General features: G+C 41.1%; 1 protein-coding gene across 1 annotated transcript; it reads right to left on the bottom strand.

Annotated features, from left to right (window-relative positions):
• Positions 1-7505: 7505 nt before the first annotated feature.
• LOC112847669 (uncharacterized) lies at positions 7506-14248 on the bottom strand. The gene is made up of 3 exons (XM_025909785.1): positions 12670-14248; positions 7625-12607; positions 7506-7548 (listed from the first exon to the last, which is right to left on the bottom strand). The coding sequence occupies exons 1-2, from the start codon at positions 14246-14248 to the stop codon at positions 7785-7787; spliced, it is 6402 nt and encodes a 2133-aa protein (XP_025765570.1). The 3' UTR covers positions 7506-7548; positions 7625-7784.
• Positions 14249-26332: the final 12084 nt, after the last annotated feature.

The raw sequence follows: 26332 nt of genomic DNA, 5'->3' as shown, positions 1-26332 counted from the left end.
TGCCAGGAAATTAGCCTTTGGCTATAATCTGGCATGTTTACATTCATGTAATTTTTTTTTACATTTATGTTCATTAACATGCACTGTCCTAAATAAATAAAATAAAAAATAAAATAAATTTAGATTGTACCCCTTTAATTGTTTTATTTAATGTTGTTAAACTGCATTTTGCACCACTGCTATATCTTCTTTAAAGATACTTCAGAAAATATTTTTTAATGCTTTTTCCTTCTTTTTGTTTTGAAAATTGGGTTAAGCTAAATTAAAATAAGTTGTATTAATATTGTTACTGTTGATGACTTAACATTTTGCTGAACAAACATTTGTTTATGTCACATTTTTGTTTTCATTTTACTTCACAAAGCAATTTGGAATTTGAAATAAAATTAATAAGTGCTACACAAATCTTACGTTGTTTTACCCAAAACTCATCAAAAATAATAGTAAAATATGAATTTGTACTTGCAATATTCTGCCTGTTTACAATCTTCCCTTTCAATTTTTTTTTTGGGGGGGGGGTTGTTTTGGTTTTTTAAAAGAGATTTCATCGCAACAGAGCAAGTTTTTTTACAGATGGCCTCAGAAGATATACTATAAAACCACACACCCTGTTGTTCTTCTCCCCTGATGTGGTCAGCATATCCGCAATATCCTATTCTCAGGAGAAATTTCTCGCTGGAGAACAGCCTTCTGACCAAACATGTTTCTCCCATAACCAAAGTAATAATAGTAAGTTGACCTATCCTTACATGAAAGCAAATGCACCCAGTTCAGGTACAGAGAAGAGGAGTTTCTTTGAATAGAGAGAAGGAAATAAACTTAGATCAGTGTTTAGTTTTTCAGTTCTGCTCAGTGGTCCTTGTATAGTTCAAACACACACATACACATACAGTGTGTGAACTGTATCCGTTTGTACTATCAGGGTTGTGGCTTTTGGCCCTGTGCAGCTGTACTGTATCTTGCCTTTTCTCTGTTCAAAAACATTAAACAATATTTCCAGCCAGCCCCTCCTGGCCCCCAGCTCAATAACAGTTTGAGGCTGTGAGAGAAGTGAGTGGAGGTGGTTCAGACACCTCAGAGCTTTAGGGGCTGCCCCTGGACTCTCTATGGAACCACAAACCAGTGCAGGTCACACTCAAGTTTGTTGCTTTTCGTTTTTTCCACAGCTCAGGGACAAAATGAAGCTTTAACCTCGTAATCTAGCCAACGTGTCCCCCGGTAGCACTTCTGGATTTAGAGTTAGGAAATTACACTTCAGGTCTGAAAGGTACAGTGGGAGAGATGTGATTTTGAGCATAGTCAATGAAAGATGGCAGTTCGGACCATGGAACCACAATACACTGTGCATTCCTTCCCATTTTTATCCTTTTATATAATGTTGTTCCTAGAATCAACAACTGAAGTGAGCAGTTACTAAGTGAAAAAACAAAAATATCACATATACGTTTATTTATACATGATTCTCACGCTAATGGTTTTGGTCTGAAAGTGGGAAAAGATGTAATGTGACAGCAGTCTCTCTGCCACCTGTCACAGTGCGGCTTTAGGGGAAACGCATTCTGTCATACCTTCTCCCCAGAGCCAACTCGGGCCATCCTGCCCACTCTTTCTGCTGCACAATCAGCCCTCTGTTCGTGACTCAGGGTGGGTTCCGCTCCTTCCACCCACATTTCTGTGAAAACAACCCAATCTCAAACACACACTCTTTTTTGGCAAACCCATATGTAAATACACACTCCTGGAGCCACTTCTAAACCCATCGCCCACCCCAGTGCAGGCGGACCTATGGGGAACCTGACCCCGTTCCTGCCACTTAGCATTATATTCCTGCCTGTCTACTTAATTGGAAACATGTGTGTGCTTGTGTGCTTAACCCACAGATGCATGTAAATGCAGGTCTGCCAAGGTATTCCTACTAACACTTTGGGTGTGACTGTGTATACAGACTTGAAACCCCGACAATGTTGGCAGGATACATTATTCAGGCCATTCCACACTCTCACTTCCAACCTTGATCTTTGTCCATCACACAGGTATATTTACATAAGCAATTACGCTCCAAAGCTTAACCATGCTATAGTGTGAATATTTAGACAACATTATATTAATACAGATATACTTAAAAGCTCAATTCATACATGGACTGTGTTAAATAAACATGTCTTGTTAACATAATGTCTGACTAAGCATCTCTGTCAACCGAATTCCAAGCCGGCATTTACCAGATATCAGATGTCTACAGATTCAGCTGAGAAATACACCAAACTCTAGTCTATATCTGAATTGAGTGACATCAGATTATGTGAGCACATGATTAAAACATACATAGAGAGCAAGCAGATGTATGCGGTGCTATATATTATGATGGAGGTCTGTATCAAATTTAACACACAATTTTTAAATCATTTTTTAACAAAAAATACATTTTAATAAGTCAAAAGACCTTCTTATTGTGTCAACTGTGGGTTGTCAAAGAGGATTTTATCATGGCAGATCAATTTGTAAAACTGTTTTTTCCCCCCTCTGTAATGTGGGAAGTATAACATTTGTGAAAAGGGTGACAAAAATAGTCAGGTATGTAAAATGAAATTAACAGAATGCAATTATCTGTACATAATTTAATTACAACACATTTCAAACAAAAGCACTCAGAGAGTGGAAACTTTGATGCTTTATGATGTTTTTATTACATCATGCTGGCGTCAGCCTGTTATAGTGTCATTGTGACATCTTAGGGCATCATATTGAAAGACTAAAAAAGTGTGTTGTACAGCTCTCTCCCTGCCATTTCATGTGATATATTACTCTCCCTGATTTCTTGAAAAATTTTTAAGGTCAGCTTTGACCTTGAGCCCCAACAATGAAGGTCAAGGTCAAAGCCTTAGCCAGCCTTGATACTCATGTCCGCCCCAAGGCTTAGTTTATTGTTGTGAAGTTTTAAAATCCATAAAAACTTGTGGGTAATGTTTTTACTGATTTTCACATTTAGTGTGACCTTAACTAAATTTTTACCTAAATTAAATCTGCTGGAGCCATTAGTGGTATATACCAGGGATGTTCCTGCTGACTAATTTCTTAGCTGAATAAATGAGGAAAAAACAATATTCGACTAATCAACTAGTCTAAAACTAAGAAGCACTCAGATATTGAGTTAAATTTGAGAAATGTTTCAAAGTAAAAAACTAATAAATGCATTTTAAACCATTTATCACATTCTTCAACAATGAATCATGCTGCGGAAATATGCGGCACCTTGCATCCTGCCTTATTAACATTACACATTGTACTCCAAACAAACTTAAAACAACCCGATGTTAAATATGATATGAAAACATGTTCCTACAAAAGAAGTTCACGTATTACTAAAATATGACTAAAATTAACAAAAACAAAAACTGCTACTGAAAAGTGTGGCACATTGTGCCATGGATTATGAATGGTGCACGCGGTTTGAAAATTCATGATAACTACTTACAACTACTAAGTTAAATTCTAAAAGAAGACGATAAATCATCCATCCATTTTCTTCTACTTATCTGAAGCAGGACGGAAGCGCAGAACTCTCTCAAGCCACCTCCTTCAGATTATCCAGGAAAACATCGAGCTTTTCCCAGGCCAGTTTATAGACGTAATCTCTCCAGCATGTCCCGGGTCTATGCTGGGGCCTCCTCCCAGTAGAAGATGTCCAGCTGTCTCCTTTCAATGTGGAGGAGTAGCGGCTCTACTCTGAACCCCTCAAGAAGGACTAAACTCCTCACCCGAGACTGATTCACCTTTCGGAGAAAGCTAATATCCCCTGCTTGTATCCACGTTCTCAGTCTAATAGTGTTAACAAAAAGATCAGGCCTAGATTAACAGATTCTTGACATTCTCAACAACGGTGCGCCATCTGGTGGCACAGATAAAATTTAGACAATAATTTACTGGCACTGGGCATAAATTAAATTGTAAAACAATTAGATTAAACAACTAGTAAGTCTGGTTCCAACAGGTGAGAATAGTAACAATTAGTATTTTCCCTAGTATCTATCCTTTACACAAAATTTAAAAATGATACCTTGAAAACTGTAGATGCTAGACTGCTAACAAACAGACAGACAAACAAAAGGAACCAATTGCATATTCTGTCCTTTGGGTGGAGAAAAAATTGGGAAAGGGACATATTTTCCAGAATGCTGCATCATCTCTTGTTTTAAAAACAGAAAGTGTTTGAGAATTTAGAAGATCAACAGCTGCCGTTATGGAAGGCAAAGGTTTCCAGTTGTTGCTTGATTTTTGCCTCATAATTTGAAATCATGAATTAATCCATCCCCGCAAAAAGCATGTCTCTGGACTGGCTTGCTGGTGGAATTGAACTCAGTGATGCTGTGAGGTGATGCTAACCACTGCACCACCATGCTGCCCTTATTTTTTCTGGGGGGGTTTGTGTGTGTTGTCAACAGCATGCCAAAGCAACTGGTGATACAATACAACATTATCTGTGACGAAAAAAATTGGCCAAACAGAACCCCACAAACATGTTGCACAGTCTGACGTGTTACTGATATAAAAGGCACACAGCGCTGATGTTGCACGACAAAATATTGACAAAAAGTTTTCCTTGAACACATTTAAAAGCAAGAAACTGAGTCTTCAAAAATCTTCAGGCTGGTAGGAGTTTTTCAAAAGCTCAGTTTTCAGTGATCCAAAACACCTTTTTATGTGTGGACAAAAGGCCAAAACTAATAGAAAAAGGCATTTTTTCCAAAATACCTGTGTACCTGTGGACACAGCCTTAAAATGCCATCTCTGTAAAAGATAGGACACTTCAAAGAAAGGGATGCAGAGCCAGGGACTTATAGCATAGGAAATCACTGTCCTCTCACCATTTGTGAACCCCCCCTACCTGCAACTCCCATTGTATGTGATGACAGAGGAGATCCTTATAATGTATAATGATGAAAATGCTGTGCCACTGTGACAGGGCAAAGTCTTTGCTTCAGTGTAAAAGACCCATGAGCCAACATATGGTTCAGTGTATTGCAGTCGACATTGACATATTACAAGCAGAGCTGGAGTGGTGCTCACATCAAGAGAAGGCGCGTCTAAAGCATTTACTCTATGGATCATGAGAGAGAGAGAGCTCTCCCTCAGCATGTACAGGCTTCTAAAACAGGTCTATTCAGCCTGAAAAGAAAACAGAGAAACCACACTATGTCTTCAGCGTACAAGTTCATTGATGTGTGTGGTAAGAGACTCATACAGAAGCAAGAGCATGAGTTGGGTCAGTAGAGACCCAACTCAGACCACACACGTGCGCACAAAATAACCATGCGCGAGTACTGTCAAAATAGAACAAAACTCAAATTTGATTATTCATCTGTTCATTTCCACTAATCCAATTCAGGGTCATGGGGGAACCTATTCTAGCTGTGATAGAGCAATAGACCCAGAACATCCTGAACAGGTCACAAGCCTATCGAAGGACTAACACAGAGAGACAGACAACTATATTTACACCGACAGCCAGACAGAATATTCAGCTTTATAATTACACTTATAATATTAATTATTAAAATTGTAAAATATTCTATAATACCTATATTAATGTACAACCTTGCCATATGCACGCATACATGCACACATAGACACATTATATATACATTTTTTTTAAATCCCACACTCGCTCACCTGAATACCCAAATAAAACAATCTCAATACCATTGGCCAAAAAACACAGGTCTAAAACTGCTGCCACATTCCAGCAACAGGGAACACAAACGAGTCTCAATATTTTCAACTGAGTGGGTGTACCAGTTAAATGCTCTAAGAAGCGATGTCTCTTTGATGAGATTTGGCGAGTGATATAATAATCACACTACAACACATTTGCCACAACACATGCCAAAACTACTCCACCAGCCCAATGCTCTTAGGGGAGACTGAGTCAAATAAACAGATCCCATTTCTAAGGGCAGAGACTGGTAATGAGGAGTCATGCCCTGTCAGATCAAACCTTTCCCCATTACCACCACCACTTGACCACTAAAATGTTCCTCCTATTAACATTCCTCTTTCAGAATAGTGGCATCAATGCTGCTAGAAGCAGGAGGGAAGTTTATACAGCTTTTTAGCAAGGCTATCCATTTCTTATGAGAGCGCACTGGAGGATTTTTGTCACTGGAACAGTTTAGACATACACATATAGACAGACAACAGAGAGGAGTAAAATATAGATTGGATAAACTCTCAGTGGCAAGCAAACAATACCATGACTGAACAGTTCTGGCACCAAAGCATCAGGCATCCCATAACTCACAATGAAGCTGCTGTAGAACCATGAAAGGCAGTGATACACTGGCTTAATTTTGAGACAATAAAGTAGAAGGGCAATTCTGTAAAAGAAAAAAATCCAACATGTGTTTTTTCATTATAGTTTTGTTCCTTACAGACCACTTTATTGACACCAATTTTGTCCCAACTGACACCACCCATACCTGGTGAAAGCAATATCTATTTTCATGAACTGGTTAGTGTTTTGTGAAACAGCTGTATTATCACGACTGAACTGCAACGGACCTGTGTTTGACCTTTTTTGTGCGATTGCTACCACCCAGATTTTCAGTGTTTTCAGATGCTCGTTCTGGAAAGTTTGCAGACACGATGATGGGTTTGAGCAGCAGAACCAGCATGGAAATGCCTTAAATCAGCATTCCTTTTAATGGCCAACAAGGGGCAACTGCTAGTTTCAAAAGCATGATGAATATTTTGATGTCTCTCCAACTTCGACAGTTACTTCATCGTAACCATCCACACTGACACTGTGAATAAATCCTTATTTAATACAGCTACGCTTAATCCAGGGTTTTAGGAAGTTACAGATCAATTTCCAACCTTCACGTCACTGCCAGTACTAGCACCTTGTTTTATGCTTGATGTTTTATGCTAGTGTAGCGCCTCTACTCAGGACCAGTGCACTTTCACCTCAAATAGAGACCCTAGACATCTTTCTAGGTTCAGAAGGAGGTTTTGTTTTGGAGACTCACAAAAGGAGTTGGCTTGGAAGTGAATAACTGGGACTTTTATTGCCTCAGTACCATTGATAAACATGTACAACACAATAACCCAATTTGCACACTAATAGTGCATTTTAAGGTGAATAAATGTAAAACAGAAATACACTTAAATGGAAGACTTATACTGAATTGAACAGAGCTCTTTTGAATGAATGAAACAGATTAAAGTGTTCCTCTTGTGAAGTTTGAATTGTCCAGTCTGAATTGTCCTTTAAAGTCATTGAAACCCAAACAGGTGTACTGTAGGGGAATTGTCAGTGTGCAGACCCTATTATCCGGGTAGGAAAAATAGTGCATAGGGCTTATCTGAAATCCAGGGTTGCTTGAATCAGTTTCTCAGGCAAGATCCACAATCCGATCGCATGGCTGGCCACACCATTTCACGATCATCCAGGATCTCATTTGGGCTGTTCTCGCCGTCAGTGGTTCTCCAGAATCCTTTCTGGTAGTTAACTTGACAGATGTTATTCCTTTTGCGGTCAGAGTTCGGGGCCTAATAAAATAGTAGCTTATTAGCATTTATACATAAAACAATCTAGTCTCATTAACCGGGTTGCAGCATTGCATACCAAGATACTTTTTCCATGCGCTCCGACACGCACTTGACCGCCATCAGAGGGAAGATCTCACAGGAAGAGACAGGTAATACTTCCTGCGCACTAGACGCAAGGTCGTCAGAACACAAGACTGCATCACAGCACCCCCTTGTGACAATAACAGGCTATAGCCTTAAATAACAAAAAGGGATTTTGCAGCCCTGTATTTCACATGGGTTACACCCTCCCCCTTTGACCTAGCATGAGCCCCTTCATGCGTCACGCTGTGGTCTACAGATGAACTCTCATAGTCACCTATTGTATAAAGTGCTTGGTTAAAGCTCTCTAGGAGGCTCTGCGCAAAGGAAATTAAGGGATTTCCCAACTCAGGATAATGGAAGCGCCCTGGTGGTCGACGTGTCCTTTCTGACTTACGAACATGATCATTTGTTTCTGCACTTTCAACAGTTTCCTTATGCTCCAGAGCTACTTCAGGAGTTTGTGGGTTCAGATCAATGGGTTCCATAGCTATAGGAGCCTCGACATCAATGGATGGTACATCAATGCTGTCTTCAGCCACAGCTGATTTTTGATTAGTCATAGTTGGTAAAGTTACATCATCTTCAGTAGGGAGTTGCTCAGCCACAACATCTGGCTCCTCTCCTTCAGCTACTTCAGGAGATACCCCTACAGGCTCTGCAGGCAGCAAAGGGGAGCTGCCTCTGCAAGGCTCATCCCGAGGCTGAGGGGTTACAGAGTCTGCTGGCATAGCTGGTATACAACTACCCTCCGGTACTGTTTTTCCTGTTTGCTGTCGTCTCTTCGGGATTTCAAACACCTGAACAAACCTTTCAGGAATGACAGATGACTGCCTAGGACAGACAGGTGAGTCATCTTCAGACTCTGATTGCTCCTCAAGTAACAGAGGCTGACTGCGCCTCGTTCTTGGCCTGCAACTCTTTGGCTTGACCTGGTCAACTTCCTCAGCTTCAGATAAGTCACCACAAGGGAGTAAGAGATCCCTGTGAAGAGTTCGAATAGGACCATCTCCATTCATAGGCTGTACAACATACACAGGTAGATCTACCATCTTTTCCACCACTCTGTACATGGTTGACTCCCACTTATCTGCAAGCTTGTGTTTATTCCGAAGTCGCAGGTTCCGCACTAGCACTTGATCACCCTTCTCCAAAGTTGACTCCCTGACAGTTTTGTCAAAACGGCGTTTATTCCGTTCAGCAACCTTTTGAGAGTTTTTGGCAGCGATCTGATAGCTCTCTTGAAGGCGAGCCTTCAGAGCTCTCACATACTGAGAGTGAGATGCAGGAGAGCCATCTTTAACTGGCAGGCAGAATGCAATATCCACTGGAAGCCTAGGCTGGCGACCAAACATTAACTCGTATGGGCTAAACCCGGTGGTCTCGTTCTTGGTGCAATTATAGGCGTGAGTTAGTGGTTTCACATAATCGCGCCAGTGAGTTTTCTGTTTGTCTTGTAGAGTTCCTAACATGCCAAGAAGAGTTCGGTTGAACCGTTCAACTGGGTTTCCCCTTGGATGATAAGGACTGGTGCGCACCTTCGTGATACCAGCTAGGGCACAGAGCTCTTTAATGAGTTGAGACTCAAAATCCCTGCCCTGATCACTAAGCAGGCGCTCAGGAAAACCATAATGCACCAAAAACTGCTCCCAAAGACACTTCGCAACTGTTGTAGCCTTTTGGTCTTTCGTTGGCATAGCAACAGCATATTTGGTAAAATGATCAGTTATGACCAGAATGTCTTTGGTGTTGTGACTGTCAGGCTCCAAGGATAAATAGTCCATGCATACCAGTTCCATGGGACGGGTTGTTTGAATACTCACAAGAGGTGCTGCTCTTTCAGGAAGTGTCTTCCTTCTAACACAACGTCCGCAAGACTTAATCTTTCTCTCTACATCAGTTGCCATTTTAGGCCAATAAAATCTTGACCTAACCAAGTCAAGGGTTCTCTCCAAACCCATATGCCCCATGTCGTCATGAAGGCAAGTGAGAATGGTGGACCTTAAAGACTCAGGGACGACGAGCTGAAAGGTGACATCTTCACCTGATTTGCGGGTTCTGTAGAGGAGACCATTTTTCATTTCCAACCGTTTCCACTCTTTGAGCATTAGTTTAAGCTCTAAGGATCCAGAGTTAGGATTGGAATTTGCTTCACCTCCATTTTCTAACATGTTGACCACATACCCAACAATTGGGTCAGACCTCTGATGTTGTTGGAGGTCTACCTCACTATAAGTAGGTATGACAGAACAACCCAATGTTCCATCATCAGCATAGACGTCTGGCACCGCATCGGCGTGTAGAGCAAGGGACTCTACCAAAGTGATAGAAGGTAGGCTATTGTCAGATTCACCTAAGAGATGACGGTGGCACAAGACACTGAATGTGTCAGCTGTCACATCTTGTCGGTTGGGAGATGAAGAGAGATGATGGGAAGCGAATTGTTTCATTCGCTCTTTTTCTTCAAGAGAAGCATAGTCATCACCCACAGTATCATGTGGCCGCCTAGAGAGGCCATCTGCATCTTGATTGCTCTTACCAGCACGATACTTAATATTAAAGTCGAAGGTGGAGAGAGCGGCCAACCAGCGATAGCTGGCAGCATCAAGCTTGGCTGACTTCAAAACATAGGTCAATGGGTTGTTGTCTGTTAACACCATGAACGTGTTCCCGTAGAGATAATCTTGGAACTTCTCTACAATGGACCACTTTAATGCAAGAAATTCCAGTTTGTGAGCTGGATACCGCTTTTCACTGGGTGAAAGTCCTCTACTTGCGTAGGCAATAACCCTCACTTCACCATCCTGTTCTTGATACAAGGCTGCCCCTAGCCCAGAGGTGCTTGCATCAGTATGGAGGATGTATGGTAATTTGGGGTTAGCATATCCAAGCACTGGAGCTGATGTCAGTTTCTCTATGATTACCTCAAAAGCTTCCTGACAAGCAGGGGTCCAACGGCTGGAAAGAGGCTCTTTAGGGTTCAAGTACCCGCTAGGACCGGGTGTCACCTTTTTGCCTTTCCTGTATGGTGGGTAGCCTTTGGTAAGATCATTCAGGGGTTTGACAATTTTTGAATAGTCCTTCACAAACCGTCGATAGTACCCTGCAAAGCCTAGAAAAGACTTGAGGTCACTGAGCGTCTGGGGTCTTGGCCAGGTTTTGAGAGCTCTGACCTTCTCAGGATCAGTCTCTACACCTTTGCTAGACACAATGTGTCCCAGGTATCGCACTGAACTTTGGAAAAAGGAGCACTTTTGGGGAGAAAGCTTCAACCCATATTCTCTCAGTTGCTGAAGGACACGTAGAAGCCTGGTTTCATGTTCCTCCAAGGTGCTGGAGAACACGATGATGTCATCTAAGAACACCAGAACTTCTTTCAGATTGAGGCTGCCCATACACCGTTCCATTAAGCGCTGGAAGGTGCTGGGAGCGTTGGTGATCCCCTGGGGCATACGGTTAAACTCGTAAAATCCCAAAGGGCACACAAAAGCTGTCTTGGGCTTATCACATTCCTCCATCTCAATCTGATAATAACCAGACTTGAGATCCATTACTGAAAACCATTTGGATCCAGCAAGGGCTGAAAAAGCCTCTTCAAGGTTTGGAAGTGCGTACGCATCTCGTATTGTTAACGCATTGAGCTTGCGATAATCAATACAAAGACGGACCTCTCCATTCTTCTTTTTGACCACCACAATCGGTGAAGCATAAGGGGACTCTGATTCACGGATTACTCCTGCATCAAGGAGTGTTTGCAAGTGCTTCCTCACAGCTTCATAATCATTTGGGTGGATTGGCCTGGACTTTTGCTTAAAGGGTGCTTCGTCCTTTAAGTTTATGTGATGTTTCACTTTAGATACATGCCCAAAATCCAAATCATGCTGGGCAAAAACATCAGCATAGGCACTTAGACGCTGGGTAACCCTCTCTTTCCACTCCTGCGGGAGGGGAGAATTGCCAAAGTCAAATGTCAAATCTGGGTGAGCAGGTTCATCAACTGGCTGTGCAGTAACATTACAACATTTCACAGTGTCATCATTTTTGGTTGAAATAGATGATTCGTCATATATCTTTGCAGGACTATGGAGCTCTGCAATGACACACCTAGAAGGCAGTGTTATGTCATGCTCAGTTTCATTTCTCACCCATATAGGTAGCCTATGAGGATGCTGCTTGGGCAAAGTGACAAGAGAGCACTCCACAAAAATTCCCCCTGGTAAGGTGGATGTCGTTGGCTGCTCAACGATGGCACATTCACCAGCACTGCTGGATCTGACACAGCCTTCAAGGAGGACTCTCCCTTGAGCTGGTACTACATGTTGCACCTTGCCCTTAAGAGTTACAAAGCCATCATTTCCGGCTAGGTTTATCTCTCTCCTGACCTTGAGTGTACGAAGGATCTGCCTGTAGCCATAGACCGGCGACAAATCATTGGGATCTTTACCCTGACAATATTCGTCGTACAGAACATCAAGTGCATTTGTCCCAATCAGCACAGGCAGGTCACAGTTAGAGCGTAGGTCAGGCACTACTAAAGCAAGGCTAGAAACCTCAGGCTCAGTTTCAATAAAGCTTTTTGGAAACTTAAGGCTGATGGGTATGTATCCCAAGTAAGGAACATTTTGGCCACTAGCAGCCTCAACATCCAGGCCACTGATGGGCTGAATGGGATGTTCTGAAAGATTGGTGTTGTAAAATGAAGCAGATACTGTGGTCACTTGAGACCCAGTGTCAAGGAGACAACTGCAATTGACTCCCGACACGGTAACATCTGCTGTACATTTCTGTCCTACAAGTCCCCTGGGTAACCTAATCTGGGGTCGTGCTGCACGAGAGAGAGAAGATGCTTTACTCTGAGGTTCCGGTTTGGGACGTTCATGATTACTTTCAGTTCCTGGTAGTCCCTCCCCAGGAACTGATTTTAGTTTAAAGCTGACATATTCTGTTCCTCCCAGACTTGTAGTTTCTGGTTGAACTCCTTACGTTTCATTTCAACCAGTTCAGGGTTTGGTTCATTGCTGCAAGAGGGAGCAATATGACCATCCTCGCCGCACCTGAAGCAGTACCATGGGCGTGGCTTCTTAGTAAGCTTAGTCTCGCTTGGATCAGATTTCTCCTTAGGAAGAACCTTGAACTTAGGTTTGGTTTTTTTATTTGGCTTGTCAGAGTTCTGGCTTGAACTGTCAATAGCTGATGCTTTCAGCGAAGCCACTTGAGCTTGTAGCTTTGCAAGTTTCCTTTCTAACTTATGTGAATCAAAAGACACTGGCCTATCATTAACAGCTGATACGTCTGTATCATCAGTGACATACTCTCCTACTTCAAGGGAGTTTAAATGCGCCTTAGGCTTAGAAATGCCTAAGTGCTGTTTCATTCGGCTGGACTTTGCCGCTTGCCGATCCTCCTCAGTACGTAGCAAGAGGAGCAACTCTGGAAATGAAGGTGGCTTGTCCTTCTTCTGCTCAAGCTGCAAGGTTGTGATCAAGCTGTTGTTCCAGCAACCTCTACAAAACTGTTTAAGCAGTTGGCGATCTGAATCATTTGTAGTGATGCCACCTCTTTTAATGACTTTACTCAGGGTTATCTGCAACCGCTGTAAATAGGCAGAAGGCTTTTCACCTGAGTTCTGGTTTGTGCTCAGGAATTTGGCAAAAAGCTCATCCCCATCATCAACAGTACCATACGCTGAGTCAAGAAGGCTGAGATAGTCATGGGGAGAAGCGTTAGGACCAAGGTGCTTTACAATGTTAGCAGCTGGTGGAAGAAGGCTCTCAACTATTTTCCTTACCATGTGTTTGTCAGATATGGTACTATCTGTGAGGTGGAATTCAACATTGTTGCGCCACGTATCATAATCAGCTTCGAAAGTAGAGCAGGGGGTTTTCCCCGAGAAGGGCCTGAGCTTTGCATGACCTTGAGAAGGCATTTCATTATTCTTAATGACATGCTCAACTACTACTCTCTGTACTTCAGGTGTAGTGAGCTGTTCAGGTGGTAAGTAGATAGTGGTTTTTCTGTGCGAGGGAGTCACCTCTACACTTGGAGAGGATGAGTGAGAGTCATGCTCAGGCAAGTGGGTTAAATCACTGCCCAGTTTAACAGGACTTTGATGCTCTATGATGGCTGGTTCATCTTGGTCTATGTCACTAGTGAGCTGCAGATTCTGATTAGGCACTGTTACATTTGGTCCAACTGTGGGGTTACTCTCAGTGGACTTCTTCATTCTGGCCAGCTCATCTAGCAAAACCTTCTCAAAATCTGCACCACTCAGTTTAGCAAGATCTTTCAGTTCAGTTAGGTAAGAATGGGTTAAACATGAACCCCTGTCTGCAGCATACAGTGCAGACAGAAGCTGGATATGATGGACAACACTTGGGTTACGGCTTTGTCTTTTGCAAGGCAAGCTATCCTTGAGGAACTGGACTGGTTCACCTGATTGGAACTCCACAATGGCTGTGTTTTTAAACTGTGCCTCTGTGCTAGTTACTTTGATTACTCTTCCAATAGAACCAAACTGCCCTAAGTAATCAATAACCTCATTGTCAACCTCATCACCTGTTAACCCTCCTACTAGGACAGAGTTAGGTACTTTGACACCTTCAGTTTGGATTACATCCATGTTGTCTTATTACTCCAACCCAGAATGTCATGGACAAATGTAATGATTTGACCCAAAAGGCATGAAAGCACCAGTTGCTCAACTTCCAAAAATAAAAGGAATTAAACCTCCTGGCTGGCTCGCCACGTTTTGTGTAGCGCCTCTACTCAGGACCAGTGCACTTTCACCTCAAATAGAGACCCTAGACATCTTTCTAGGTTCAGAAGGAGGTTTTGTTTTGGAGACTCACAAAAGGAGTTGGCTTGGAAGTGAATAACTGGGACTTTTATTGCCTCAGTACCATTGATAAACATGTACAACACAATAACCCAATTTGCACACTAATAGTGCATTTTAAGGTGAATAAATGTAAAACAGAAATACACTTAAATGGAAGACTTATACTGAATTGAACAGAGCTCTTTTGAATGAATGAAACAGATTAAAGTGTTCCTCTTGTGAAGTTTGAATTGTCCAGTCTGAATTGTCCTTTAAAGTCATTGAAACCCAAACAGGTGTACTGTAGGGGAATTGTCAGTGTGCAGACCCTATTATCCGGGTAGGAAAAATAGTGCATAGGGCTTATCTGAAATCCAGGGTTGCTTGAATCAGTTTCTCAGGCAAGATCCACAATCCGATCGCATGGCTGGCCACACCATTTCACGATCATCCAGGATCTCATTTGGGCTGTTCTCGCCGTCAGTGGTTCTCCAGAATCCTTTCTGGTAGTTAACTTGACAGATGTTATTCCTTTTGCGGTCAGAGTTCGGGGCCTAATAAAATAGTAGCTTATTAGCATTTATACATAAAACAATCTAGTCTCATTAACCGGGTTGCAGCATTGCATACCAAGATACTTTTTCCATGCGCTCCGACACGCACTTGACCGCCATCAGAGGGAAGATCTCACAGGAAGAGACAGGTAATACTTCCTGCGCACTAGACGCAAGGTCGTCAGAACACAAGACTGCATCACAGCACCCCCTTGTGACAATAACAGGCTATAGCCTTAAATAACAAAAAGGGATTTTGCAGCCCTGTATTTCACATGGGTTACACTAGTAACTGCTTGCTACTTGTTGTTCACACTGTGGCTGGGATCAGCATTAACTCAGCTTTAACATCACTCTGGGTTCTTAACTAGCTTGCTGTCTGTGCAGATGCTTGCTAAAAGCCAAAGTTGTGTTAAAAATATAATGCAGCTGTTTCTGTCCTGGAGGCAATTTGCACTTAACCATCGTGCTCTCGTCCTGTTGTGTGGACCCAATGAGCGGGATTGACAGGCAAGCAGACCAACAATTCCAAGGAACTGGACTACTGAGAACCGGTTAATTCCCACCCCTAGTGGAGAGCAATGCAAAAATAAAAGACAAGCAGTGTTACAAGTTATTTTCTCCCATGAGAAATTAAAAAAAACAAAACCTACTGGTTGACAGAGTGCTCCAGCCAATGTTCTTGCTCTTGTACTAGAGCCATAGTCCATTTTTTCCAAGTTCTACCCAAAGAGTACAGTGCACCCAGACAGCCTCAAACTGGGTGAGATCCGGCTGCATTGCTTTTCAGTCTTCGCACTTCACTACCACAGTGGTTTCACCTTAAGCAGGTTTAGTACTTTCTGCATCCACGAGTCTGCTAGGCTCCACTTAGGTCCACTTGAGTCACTGAGATGTAAAATATGTCATTGAACAGTGAGCACGAGGGTCCACATGCCTGTTCTCTGTGACTGTGTGGACTTGCCCTTGGAGAATTTACATTAAAATGCACCAACTACCCATGCATCCAGGCAGTGGACTTCAAGCAGACTTCAAAGAAGTATAACAGGAGAGACCACTCAGTCAGTGGGTCTCCAGCTGTCCATCGCCACAACAGAGTATAATCCAAGATTCAACTACCAGCTTCCAGCCCAGTCTCTAAAATTTTTCCCCCTTTGCTGTTAGACTTCTTTCCATTTTTCAGGAGGGTTCCACTTTTGTCACAAGCCTACAGAATGGTTCCCACATTAGCTGTCAGTCTGCTTACCTGCCCCACTTCTAGGCTGTCCTCTCGAGTTATCTCACTATCTGTTGAGTCTCTGAGCTGCTTCCCAGGGCAACCTCAATTGTACGATCATTCTCCAAGTTTCCTGTCTGAGTAGACCTGCCAGTCTGACCTCCCTTAAGGCAGGGATATTGTGCAGTTTTATCTGACTGTGTTTTTGTTTTTATGCACTTGTCCAGGTGCTACTCACCCAGGGATCAAATGACCCTAGATGTCTGTATTTCTCCTTGTCTATTGTCCCTGGGATGTCCACCCAAGTCTTCTTCCTCCTCCATCCTTGGGAATTTTTGAGATTTAAATAAAGAAAGAAAAAAAAAACTACCCCAAAGTAATTCAAGTGTCCTAAAACTATACAAGATAGCAATGTGAGAAACCTCTGCACCGTTAAAAGCACAATTTGTATTTACAAAACCAGTCAAGAGTTTAGTAACCACAGAACCACAGGGTTAGGGTTAGGGTTTATATAAACATGTTAAACAACTTGCCAGAGAATGACTTGTCATAGTCTTAAATGCTTCCTGAAAACATGAAGGAAAACTACACTGAAATACATACAACAATCTTCATAGCTGGCTTACTATTACGATATACACCAGAGGTTTTGATGAAGTTGCATGTGAAGTGTGTATATGGATGCCCACACAAATAAATATGATTTAGTCCATCAGTTTCAATATTGACATCTGCACAGGAACCTCCACCCCTTATCGCTCTCCCTCTTTCATGCCATCCTTATTTCCTGCTTCATAATAAGGACCTGAATACATAAAAGATTTTGCTCAAGTCTTTCCTGTTTATATTAATGTTTTATTTAGTGTTTTGTATTATCATAATCAAAGTTCCAATAAAAATAACAAAGTAGAATAAAATATACATATCAAGTGACAGCCTAGTTCTGTAACCTGTCCCACACTGAATCTTGATGTTATGTTAACAAACAAATTAGCATTTAAATGAGTCCTGCATTTTATCCTTCAAGGTTATGTTGTTATGGATATTAAATTAGAGTGTGTGGAATTGCTTATGTGTGCGTGTGTACGCCTGTGTGTGGTCCGTAAGCTGCCAACCGACAAGTCCCCCAGAGAGGTGTTAGAGCAGGTTTGTTTAAGGTTGGTTTGGGAGAGAGTGGCGTGGAAACGTGCACGTTTCACTGTGTGTGGGTTTCAGCCCGAACGCGTTTGAGGAAAAGCAGTCAAGGCACACAGTGGAAGACTTAATATCCATTTCTTCTAATGGACAATATTTTGGCTGAATATTTCTTGTAGGCTAATGTGCCTATTATTTCAGTCTTTCTAAGGATGAAGTCTGTAGACAATACACAGAAAGAAGGGTCTGTCCATGTGCTGGCCTGCTTAGCTGTGTTATTTCTTGGCTGAGGTCCTAAAGCAGCAGTAATAGCAATGAAAGTGTACGAACTGTTATTGCAGTGGTGCTACACAATTGCTGCTTAAACAGCGGACAGTACTTAGAGATCCACTGCACTCGCCAGAGGGCTCAATTGCTAGTTTATACTATAAATTCCAAAACAGACCTTCAAGTGAATTTACTGTGGTGCAACTGCTGAACAATCAAGAGATTTTGAACTTTACAATACGATAGGAATATGATACCTTTAAAACTGTCCGCTGTATTTGACGCCAACAAATCAAGCACATAAGACTAAGAGTTCTTTAACTTCTTAAAAAGCCAGGTGTGACACGTCACTGTTTGATCCTCATCCAGAGCAACATTTACCTGACAGAGTCACCCAGATCCTAGTGAACCTTCTATCAAGCCACACCTTTTCTACTTAAAGAAAAAGAATATGTTGGGAAGCAAAACACTTGTCCTACACATATTTAAACTAGTAGACGATAATGTATTAAGTCCACACTTGCGCCAAGGCAAACTAATCTCCCCTTTAATATAGCTGATTCACAAACTTGCTCGAGAACATGTTGTTTTTAATCTACCCCTCGCCGGCTCAGCAGCCATAATAAAATGTGGATTAACTTGTAAGCTGGGTGGGTTTTTTTGGCGGGGGGGTTGTCCTCCAGAATCCTATTGCAGAACGACTCCTCCTGTCTTCAATAGTGAATTTGTATGCTAATATAGCAGCGTATAACATTTTTAAGTATACCACCAAATGATAGTATCGGAAGCAAAGCTGACATATTCAAAAGCATCAGCGCATCCAATGTACCGGTTACTCATTGACATCAACACACAGCAATCACATCAGTAAGCAACAAGTGTATCAATTAAACATTAAAAAAAAAAAAATTATTCTGTCTTGCACTGTTTAAAAGTGATATACACTGACCGACTACTACATTAGGTACACCTGTTTAACTGTTCATCAATGCAAACATCTAACCAGCCGATTACACTGCAGCAGCTCAGTGGGTTCAAGCATATAATAGACAAGGTCAAAATGTTCTGCAAGTTTAAACTGAGTGGGAAAGAAAGAGGACTTTGTGATTTTGAACATGGCATGGTTTTGTTGCCAGATGGAGTACTCTAAGTGTTCCGCAATCTGCTGTGATTTTCCCACATAATCATCTCTATTATTTCATGAGAATGCTCAAAAAAAACAGTTTGGTTTGTTTTTAACTTTTCTCTAAGCTACACTTGAGCAATTACAATTTCTTTCATAAATTCCAAGTACATCGAACCCTTTGAGCACAAAAAACACAAAAACAGTGACCAAAAAAAGAAAACGAGAAAAAGTATTCACAGGACCTACTTTTAAACCTGTGATAACACTAAAATAATATTCTTTAAACTTGATATATAATAAAGACCTTTAAGACTCTGTCATCTCCACGATTTCAAATCAAAAAACAGGACTAAAATGTTTAATGTTGATATGGAAATTTCTTTTTTTGAAGTACTTGGTGAAGTACTTGGATGTCTGCGGTCTACCCACACCCCTTTAATCCATAGGTGGTGTCCAGTGATTTGATATAGCATGCAGAGAGTCCCAGTGATTAAAGCCATGTGGGCACAGTTATAGCTGGACCCACTCCTCCCTACCTCCTGCCTCTTAATCCATCTGAAACTGTAGCTACACCTCAAGATATCCATTTGAACATTCCAAGACACACTGATCCATCACAGGGATGTAAAACCTGAAAGCATTCAGACCCCCAAGAAAACCATTTCCTGTAGACGACCTCCGCCCATCTTCCAGGCCAGACATTTATTTTTTCTAGCATCGTTATCCTGTGAAGTTTGGGCCATTGCAAAAACGAATTTGGCAATTTATGGAGCCATGTTTTAAATGCAACTTCTGTAGTTGTCTGATATGTTCTTGTGGGTTTGTGACAGGAAATAATGACTTAAACACTGGCTTTGAAACCTGCAAATGTCAGATGGGTTTTTAATGTAGTTATTCCAGAGTTAGAAAAGTCTTCCTCTACCCCAAAAACATCCTGGAAGTCCACATCCACAGGTCAGAATGATTGCTTAGTTGTAAGGGCAGCTATTCATCGATCAAACTTCTACATTGTAAAAAAAAAAATCTTAACCTCACAATAATACTTTGCTTACAATCTGAAGGTAGTCTGCTTGATAGCATATTAAGTAGGTTATATGCTGATAACGACACAGCTACAAGGAAAAGGGGATCGGGATAAATGTTAAAGGACCAGTTTGTTAACGATCATTGCAGTCAGGGGCTTAATTTTAGCTTCTCTTCAATGGATCATGTACTTTACGCTTGTGTTGCACAGCACTTAAACAAGAGGACACTGTACTTAAGAAAGCAGGTCTAAAGATGAATCACAAGCTGTTACACTAAAGAATGGCGTGGTGTACTGGCGGGTCACAAGCAGCTCAGACCTTTCATTACTTTCATTACCAAAATGCCCTCTTTGTCTGCGCAGTGGGTGTTGAGGGAAAAAAGCAATCAAAAGAGACTTTAGCTGCTTCTCCCTATCTAACTTTTTTTTTTTTTTCAAGTCTGGTACATCTGCTTTCTCACTATCCTAAAACCTTGCGCGCACACACACACACAGCCACACACAATCACAAACTACACTGGACTTGAAAGACCTGTTTCAGGTGTTTGAACTCATCATTACCAACTCCAGCCTGAGGATCTGCTCAACCTGACAGCCTTGTTGATAGATTGTAATTGTATGGTCACAATTGATTGACTGCACCCCACTCAATGTGATATGCATTGGTTGGAGGTTACAGGTAAAGGGAAGGGTAATAATGACTTCCCTTCTTGTCCTTTGGCAAATGACCCTGTGCAAACTCTCATGGACATTTTACCATATTGAAGGAGGAACAGATACTTTTGCATTTCACTCTGGATATTCTGCTTACCAGGCAAAAGAAGGTTCTGGTTTCCCTTTTAATCAAATTTCAATTATTCCAATGGAGGAAAGGAAGCACACTCGTTTTGTGGCAGGCTCTCTCTGTGTTCTTTAAAACCAGTATTTTCCTCCAGCAGCTCCAGGTAATTAATCATCCATACATGTTTTAAAACATCAGCGACTCTCCCACTCTGTTCTCTTAGTCAGTACTTTGCCTCTGTTGTCCCAGTGTGTGAGTGATTACCACCAAACTAAATATATTACATATTCCAAAGTGTGGAAAATACACATATGGTGTGGTCTTTGAAACTGCATTTTATTTGAAGCATAAGCGGAAAAGAAAAAAGGAGGCTGAATGGAGTGTGACTTCCAATGTACAGGTGTAGCTAACGAAGCTGTAGAAAAGGAATGAGGAAATGTACACTAGCAGGTCACATTATTCACTTTTTTAATAAGCCAAGAGTGAGAGGAAAATACTTTCTATGCTGTGTATTAGTTATCAACTTTCTGGCCAGAAAATGTTGGCTGTATTCAAACAGTGTTGTTTTAGTATGCTGTGGTATTTTGGGTGGTAATGATATTTATCTGACTAACTTCAATAAACTATCTTAAATCATTGTCTTTAACAGAATCCAGTCTATTTCTGTTGTGCACAGGCCTGGCCTTCTGGTGGGCTCTACATGCTTTTCCACCCACTTCTGTATAGCAGGTCACTGAAATCTGCACATCCTTGGCAGGACTGAATACCAATCCCTCCCTATTACAACCCTATTACAAGCTTTTTCATACAACAAAACAAACTTCAGACTACAGTCTATCATGGGTTCTGCCAGTGTCCAGGACAACAGCAGAAAGGGAGTGCAGCCTTCAAGAAGACAATGACCTGAAGTTGGGAATTAAAGCACGTTTTATGTTTCCAGTGTTAGCTAGATAGCTGTACAGAAGAGGTGATGACAGCCATGTCTGATATACGAGTATCAAGATATAGGGATACTGACAATGAGGATTTAAAAGAATTAAAAATGAAGATTTACACTTACCAAACACTTTAACAGAGAAATCTTGCTTGGATGCCCACCCTAGGGTTCCTTTCCCTTCAGAACAGCCTTAAATCCTCGTGACACAAATTCAACAAGGTGCTAGAAACATTCCTCAGACATTTTAGTCTGTATTGTCATGATAGCAGCATCCAGTTACTGCAGATTTATAGCTGCAAATCCATGATGTGAATCTTCTATTCCACCACATCCCAAAGTACTCTATTAGATTGAAATCTGGTGACTGTGGGGGCCATTTAAGTACAGTGAACTCATTTTCATGTTAAAAAAATGGATTGAGATGATTTGAGCTTCATAACAGGGTGGGTTTTCCTGCTGGAAACAGCCATTAGGAAACAGGAATGGCACCCACTGTGGTCTGCTACCACTACATGTTGCGCTTTCAGAGACACTCTTGTGACCTTTGTTGTAACAACTTGTTTTTTCAGTTACTGTTACATTCTTATCAGCTTGATGCAGTCTGGCCATTCTTCTCTGACCTCTAGTATCAACAAGGCATTTTAATCCAGAGAACTGCTGTTCACTGGAAATTTTCTCTCTTTCAGACAACACTATGTAAACCTGAAAGATGGTTATGTGGGAAAATCCCAGTAGATCAGCAGTTTCTGAAATACTCTGACTAGCCCATCTGGCATCAATAACCATGCCAAGTTCAAAGTCACTTAAATCTCCTTTGTTCGTTCTGATACGCAGTTTTAACTTTAGCAGGTCGTCTTGACCATGTCTGTGTGCTTAAAATCCTTGAGTTGCTGCCATAGGATTAGATGATTAGGTATTTGTTTTCATGAGGAAAGATTACATAATATCACAAAGTAAATAATAGAGCACCAGTAACTATCTGCTTGACACCCTAACATACCAAAACTACATTGTAGGAGACTGTATGAACGTTATCATTTCCTTCATAGAGAAATATTGTGCTATTAGGGCATACAGCTCTTAAGAAATCTGAACAAATTATCAAAATCATACACTCCCTTTTATAGTAAAATGATATGCAATGTATTATTTTTAAGAACATAAGATGCCAGCAGAGGTTATTTGCGATGAAAATGCCACTGCAGTCAAATAGCAGTGATGAGAAAGCTAGTGGTGCTAAACTCCATGTTTTGGGGGGCTTTTCTGTTTTATAGTCCTGTGTGCAAAATGCGAGAGATATAACTATTATAGTCCAAAATGGCTTTCAAATACCTTCTCATCTTCGTAGCATCTGAATGAATATTGGCAGAAACACAGTCAACCGTCAACACAATCAGCACCCGTAACTTAAGTCACACAAAGTAAATATGCTTGTCCAGTATAACTATAACACTGTGCAAATCATTTTTACTGGACTGGCACTTGATGCCATGTTATATTCACCAGATAAAAGTATCCATTCCTATCAAATGTATGGTATGGCAGTATTTTGTACAAATACACATACATTTGTACACACACTATAAATACTCACCCTTTTTTCGCACTGCATGACAGTGGTCGTATAGGTCATTAAAAGTCATGGGATGAGACAGCGACATGAGAGCTTACATTAAAATTCCTCTGGGTTCACCAAAGTTATGCTCCTTTCATAGAAACACTTTCAACAGAAGATTGCATGACATGCACACCCGGGTGCAGAGGCATGACTTCCTCCCAGTGATACTCACATACTTTACACACAACGTTCTTTTGTCTAACAATACCACCATAATTCTTTTGTTTCATGGAGAAGGCTATGTGTAGAAGAGTGGATCTAAATCAAGCTTCTAAAAGCTGCATATGAGTCTGAGATGTTTCCTGGGTTATCTGACAAAGACAGAGGACATAACAAGAGACAGATCGGTTTCACCTCCATCTACTTCTCCTCTTCCTCCCCTAGCCAGGCCTTCCCGTCTCTGTGCCCTGCCATCCTGAGATACAGGACCTATACTCAGAGCACAACCGGATGATACCAGGTCAATCTTCCCTCTAGAAATAGAGGAGGGCCGGAAAAAGACTTTTGCTGACGTCACCTTATCAAGAAGAGGGGACACGGGGGAGGCAGTGAGTCAATTAGCAGCCTCTAAAAATACATTTGAAATATGGCTTCTGTTCTGCAACTTCCCTTGTTCTGTGTGTTTCTCGATTACTTCTGTTGACTTTTTCTCCTTTATGCACCCACTCCTCCATAATGTAATACACAAGGTATACACATTGTGGAACATATGTTAACTTTCTGACAAAGTCTAGTAGTACTGACATTGATCCTTGTTAAATAATATACTTAGATAGACATATTATATAGGTGGGGCCTGGTTGCACATTATTGTTTTAAGCCTCGGCCTCTTTCTCCGTTTTACAGGTCTCAGAGGACAGCGGGCATTGAGTACTAATTGGTTCCACAGCGAACTATAACACGGGCTCCACCAACGACTGTCCGCCTTCATCACTACAGGACCGTAACGAGTGTTTTGCAAACAACACAGTGGGGCTGAAAAGAGGCCAGGTGGGTAATTGATGTGGTTACTAAGTGGCTAATTTGCATTCTTTACGCATATCAAACTAAGCAGTTTGAGAGATATGGATAAATTGGACAAGGGTGGGGGAAAGTGCAGTCATAAATGACAGCAAGAACTAAAAATGTTTTCTAAAGTGCTTAGAAGATGGTGGAGAATACTCATTTATAAAGTGCTTATGGACTAGCTGAAATTAAGGTATAGGCAAAAAAGAATAATATTGGTAACAGTTATAATTGCATGCACACATAGTTAAACTATAGTCATCATTTCTGTTGAACTCTACGATGTAACTGAGCTCAACGGTTCATTAAAGGCTGCAAACACAAAAATGTAATTGTTTTAGGTTTTAAGGTACAACACAAAAATCTGAGGTACACTGTAAGGGGATGATCTCTGAGTGTAGGTAATGACGTCATTTTTATTTTACACCCGTCCTTTATTATGCCAACATGAATACGAAACTGTGTACTCAACTGCAGCGAATGTTCATTGAATGGAAATCTTCAGGTCTATATCCTCCAGGTTTAGACTCGGGAGCCAAAGTCATGAAGTTAATGAGCACTTGGTGAAAAAATGCTTTATAGCAAACAAAAAAAAGTAAATAAATAAAACATATGCACCCAAATTATTCACTGCTGCTACTACTGGTAATGTCACCTTAGTCCATGTTCTCCACAGTTCAAAGTGCATTTCTGTTTTTGGAGTCCAGGTTTGTTGGTGGTGCTGTTGCTATAACTGCTACATAGGAATTCACTGATATGGATCCTGGATTCACTTCACACAGCAAGGAAAATTTCACTCATTATCACTGTATAATAAATTTTTTTTAGTGCTAGTGATTATATTTATCTTATTCCTCAAAAATGTAGAAATGTATAAAATCTCAGGTATGTACCAGATAGGAAACAACATAAAATAAAAGCGGCTTAAAATATTATAACATTGTATAACAATGGAAAGTGCTTCCATAACAAACTTTTACTGCACTGCCGTTCTCATCAACAAGTAGGGGCAGAGCTGCAGTAATTGCCATCTTCCCCGTGTAGGTTTTCCTGTGCGTCGCAGGCATTCTTCCTCTTCCTCAGCATGTAAGGATAGACTACTACACTTGCATGCTGACAAGTGTGCTTGTCATTTTAGCAAGGGAATCTAAAAGAATTACATAAATAATAGTTACCACACTGCTTTCTTTGCAAACATTTGAGGTTTAAATAGTAATTACCTTCTACTTTTCACCTAACTCTGCTTGAATTCTTTAGGAAATGTTTTTTGTTACTTTTTTACTTTGTCTCAGTGCTGTGTTTCCCTACTCTCACTGATTGAACATTGCCTGTAAAATCTGTAACAGCACATAAGGGTTTAATTTGAGACAGAGAAGTTACCACTGGAGTGTTTACAGTTTATGTCCTGCCAAAAAGCAAAATAAGCGAAAAATATATTTCCTACATTTCAACACATCGCTGACAGAGCAAAAATTAACTAACCATTTTTATATAACATTCAAAAATCATGAAGCAAAATTAGGAGCTTGACTAAGATATCACTAAGAGCAATTTTCCTACAGGTAAGCACACATGGGACCTGCACTGTTATCACAAGATCTGACTGAGGAATGATGAGCTGTTCCACAGTGACAACAGTGAGGGAAGGGATAATAACTGGCTACATTATTTGGGTTAGTGATCGCATAAATAGATAAGATGGCAGCATCACTGAATCTCTTTTTTAAAAACACTTACCGCTGCTGTTGCACATTATATTTATACTAATTGCCTAAAAATATAGGGTATTGGGTGCTGTGGGAGTATCCTATAAACCTATTTTACAGATGCAATTACAATTATCTCACTCAGCTCACGGTGTAAACTGTGAGCAAGAATAATTCTCTTAGGACTCCTGTCGCTTCTCCTCTGACAGGTGATAGGGGACCAAATTAATCAACTTTTTAATAAACACTCTAGCAGATCAACAGGCATTTGGGTGCAGTGAATTTTGTTTTAGACATAAATAAACATCCCAGTTCCATCAGAGATAACTAAGATGATCCTCTCTTTTCCCTGAAACAATGGGATGGTGTAATTTGTGGTTCACACCACATGACACCCAGGCTGGATCACATCTTTATATTCTTCCTTCTCAACCCACCCCCAGCGATGGCTTTGAACTGTCGTGCTAATGCTTGCTGCCCTGGTCTCAGAACAGCCTAGAGCTGCACCTTTGAGGAAA

The sequence above is a fragment of the Oreochromis niloticus genome, linkage group LG1 (genome assembly GCF_001858045.2).
Source record: "Oreochromis niloticus isolate F11D_XX linkage group LG1, O_niloticus_UMD_NMBU, whole genome shotgun sequence".
NCBI classification, from domain to species: domain Eukaryota; kingdom Metazoa; phylum Chordata; class Actinopteri; order Cichliformes; family Cichlidae; genus Oreochromis; species Oreochromis niloticus.
This window is presented reverse-complemented; position numbering and strand designations above follow the sequence as displayed.

What these genes read in the sequence shown, in the direction of transcription:
- LOC112847669 (XM_025909785.1), bottom strand. Translation starts at nt 14,248, where the DNA reads ATGGATGTAATCCAAACTGAAGGTGTCAAAGTACCTAACTCTGTCCTA. An exon ending in CTTCAGGTGCGGCGAGGATG is followed by an intron (nt 12,608 to 12,669) that starts GTCATATTGCTC and finishes ATGAAACGTAAG; the next exon opens with GAGTTCAACCAGAAACTACA.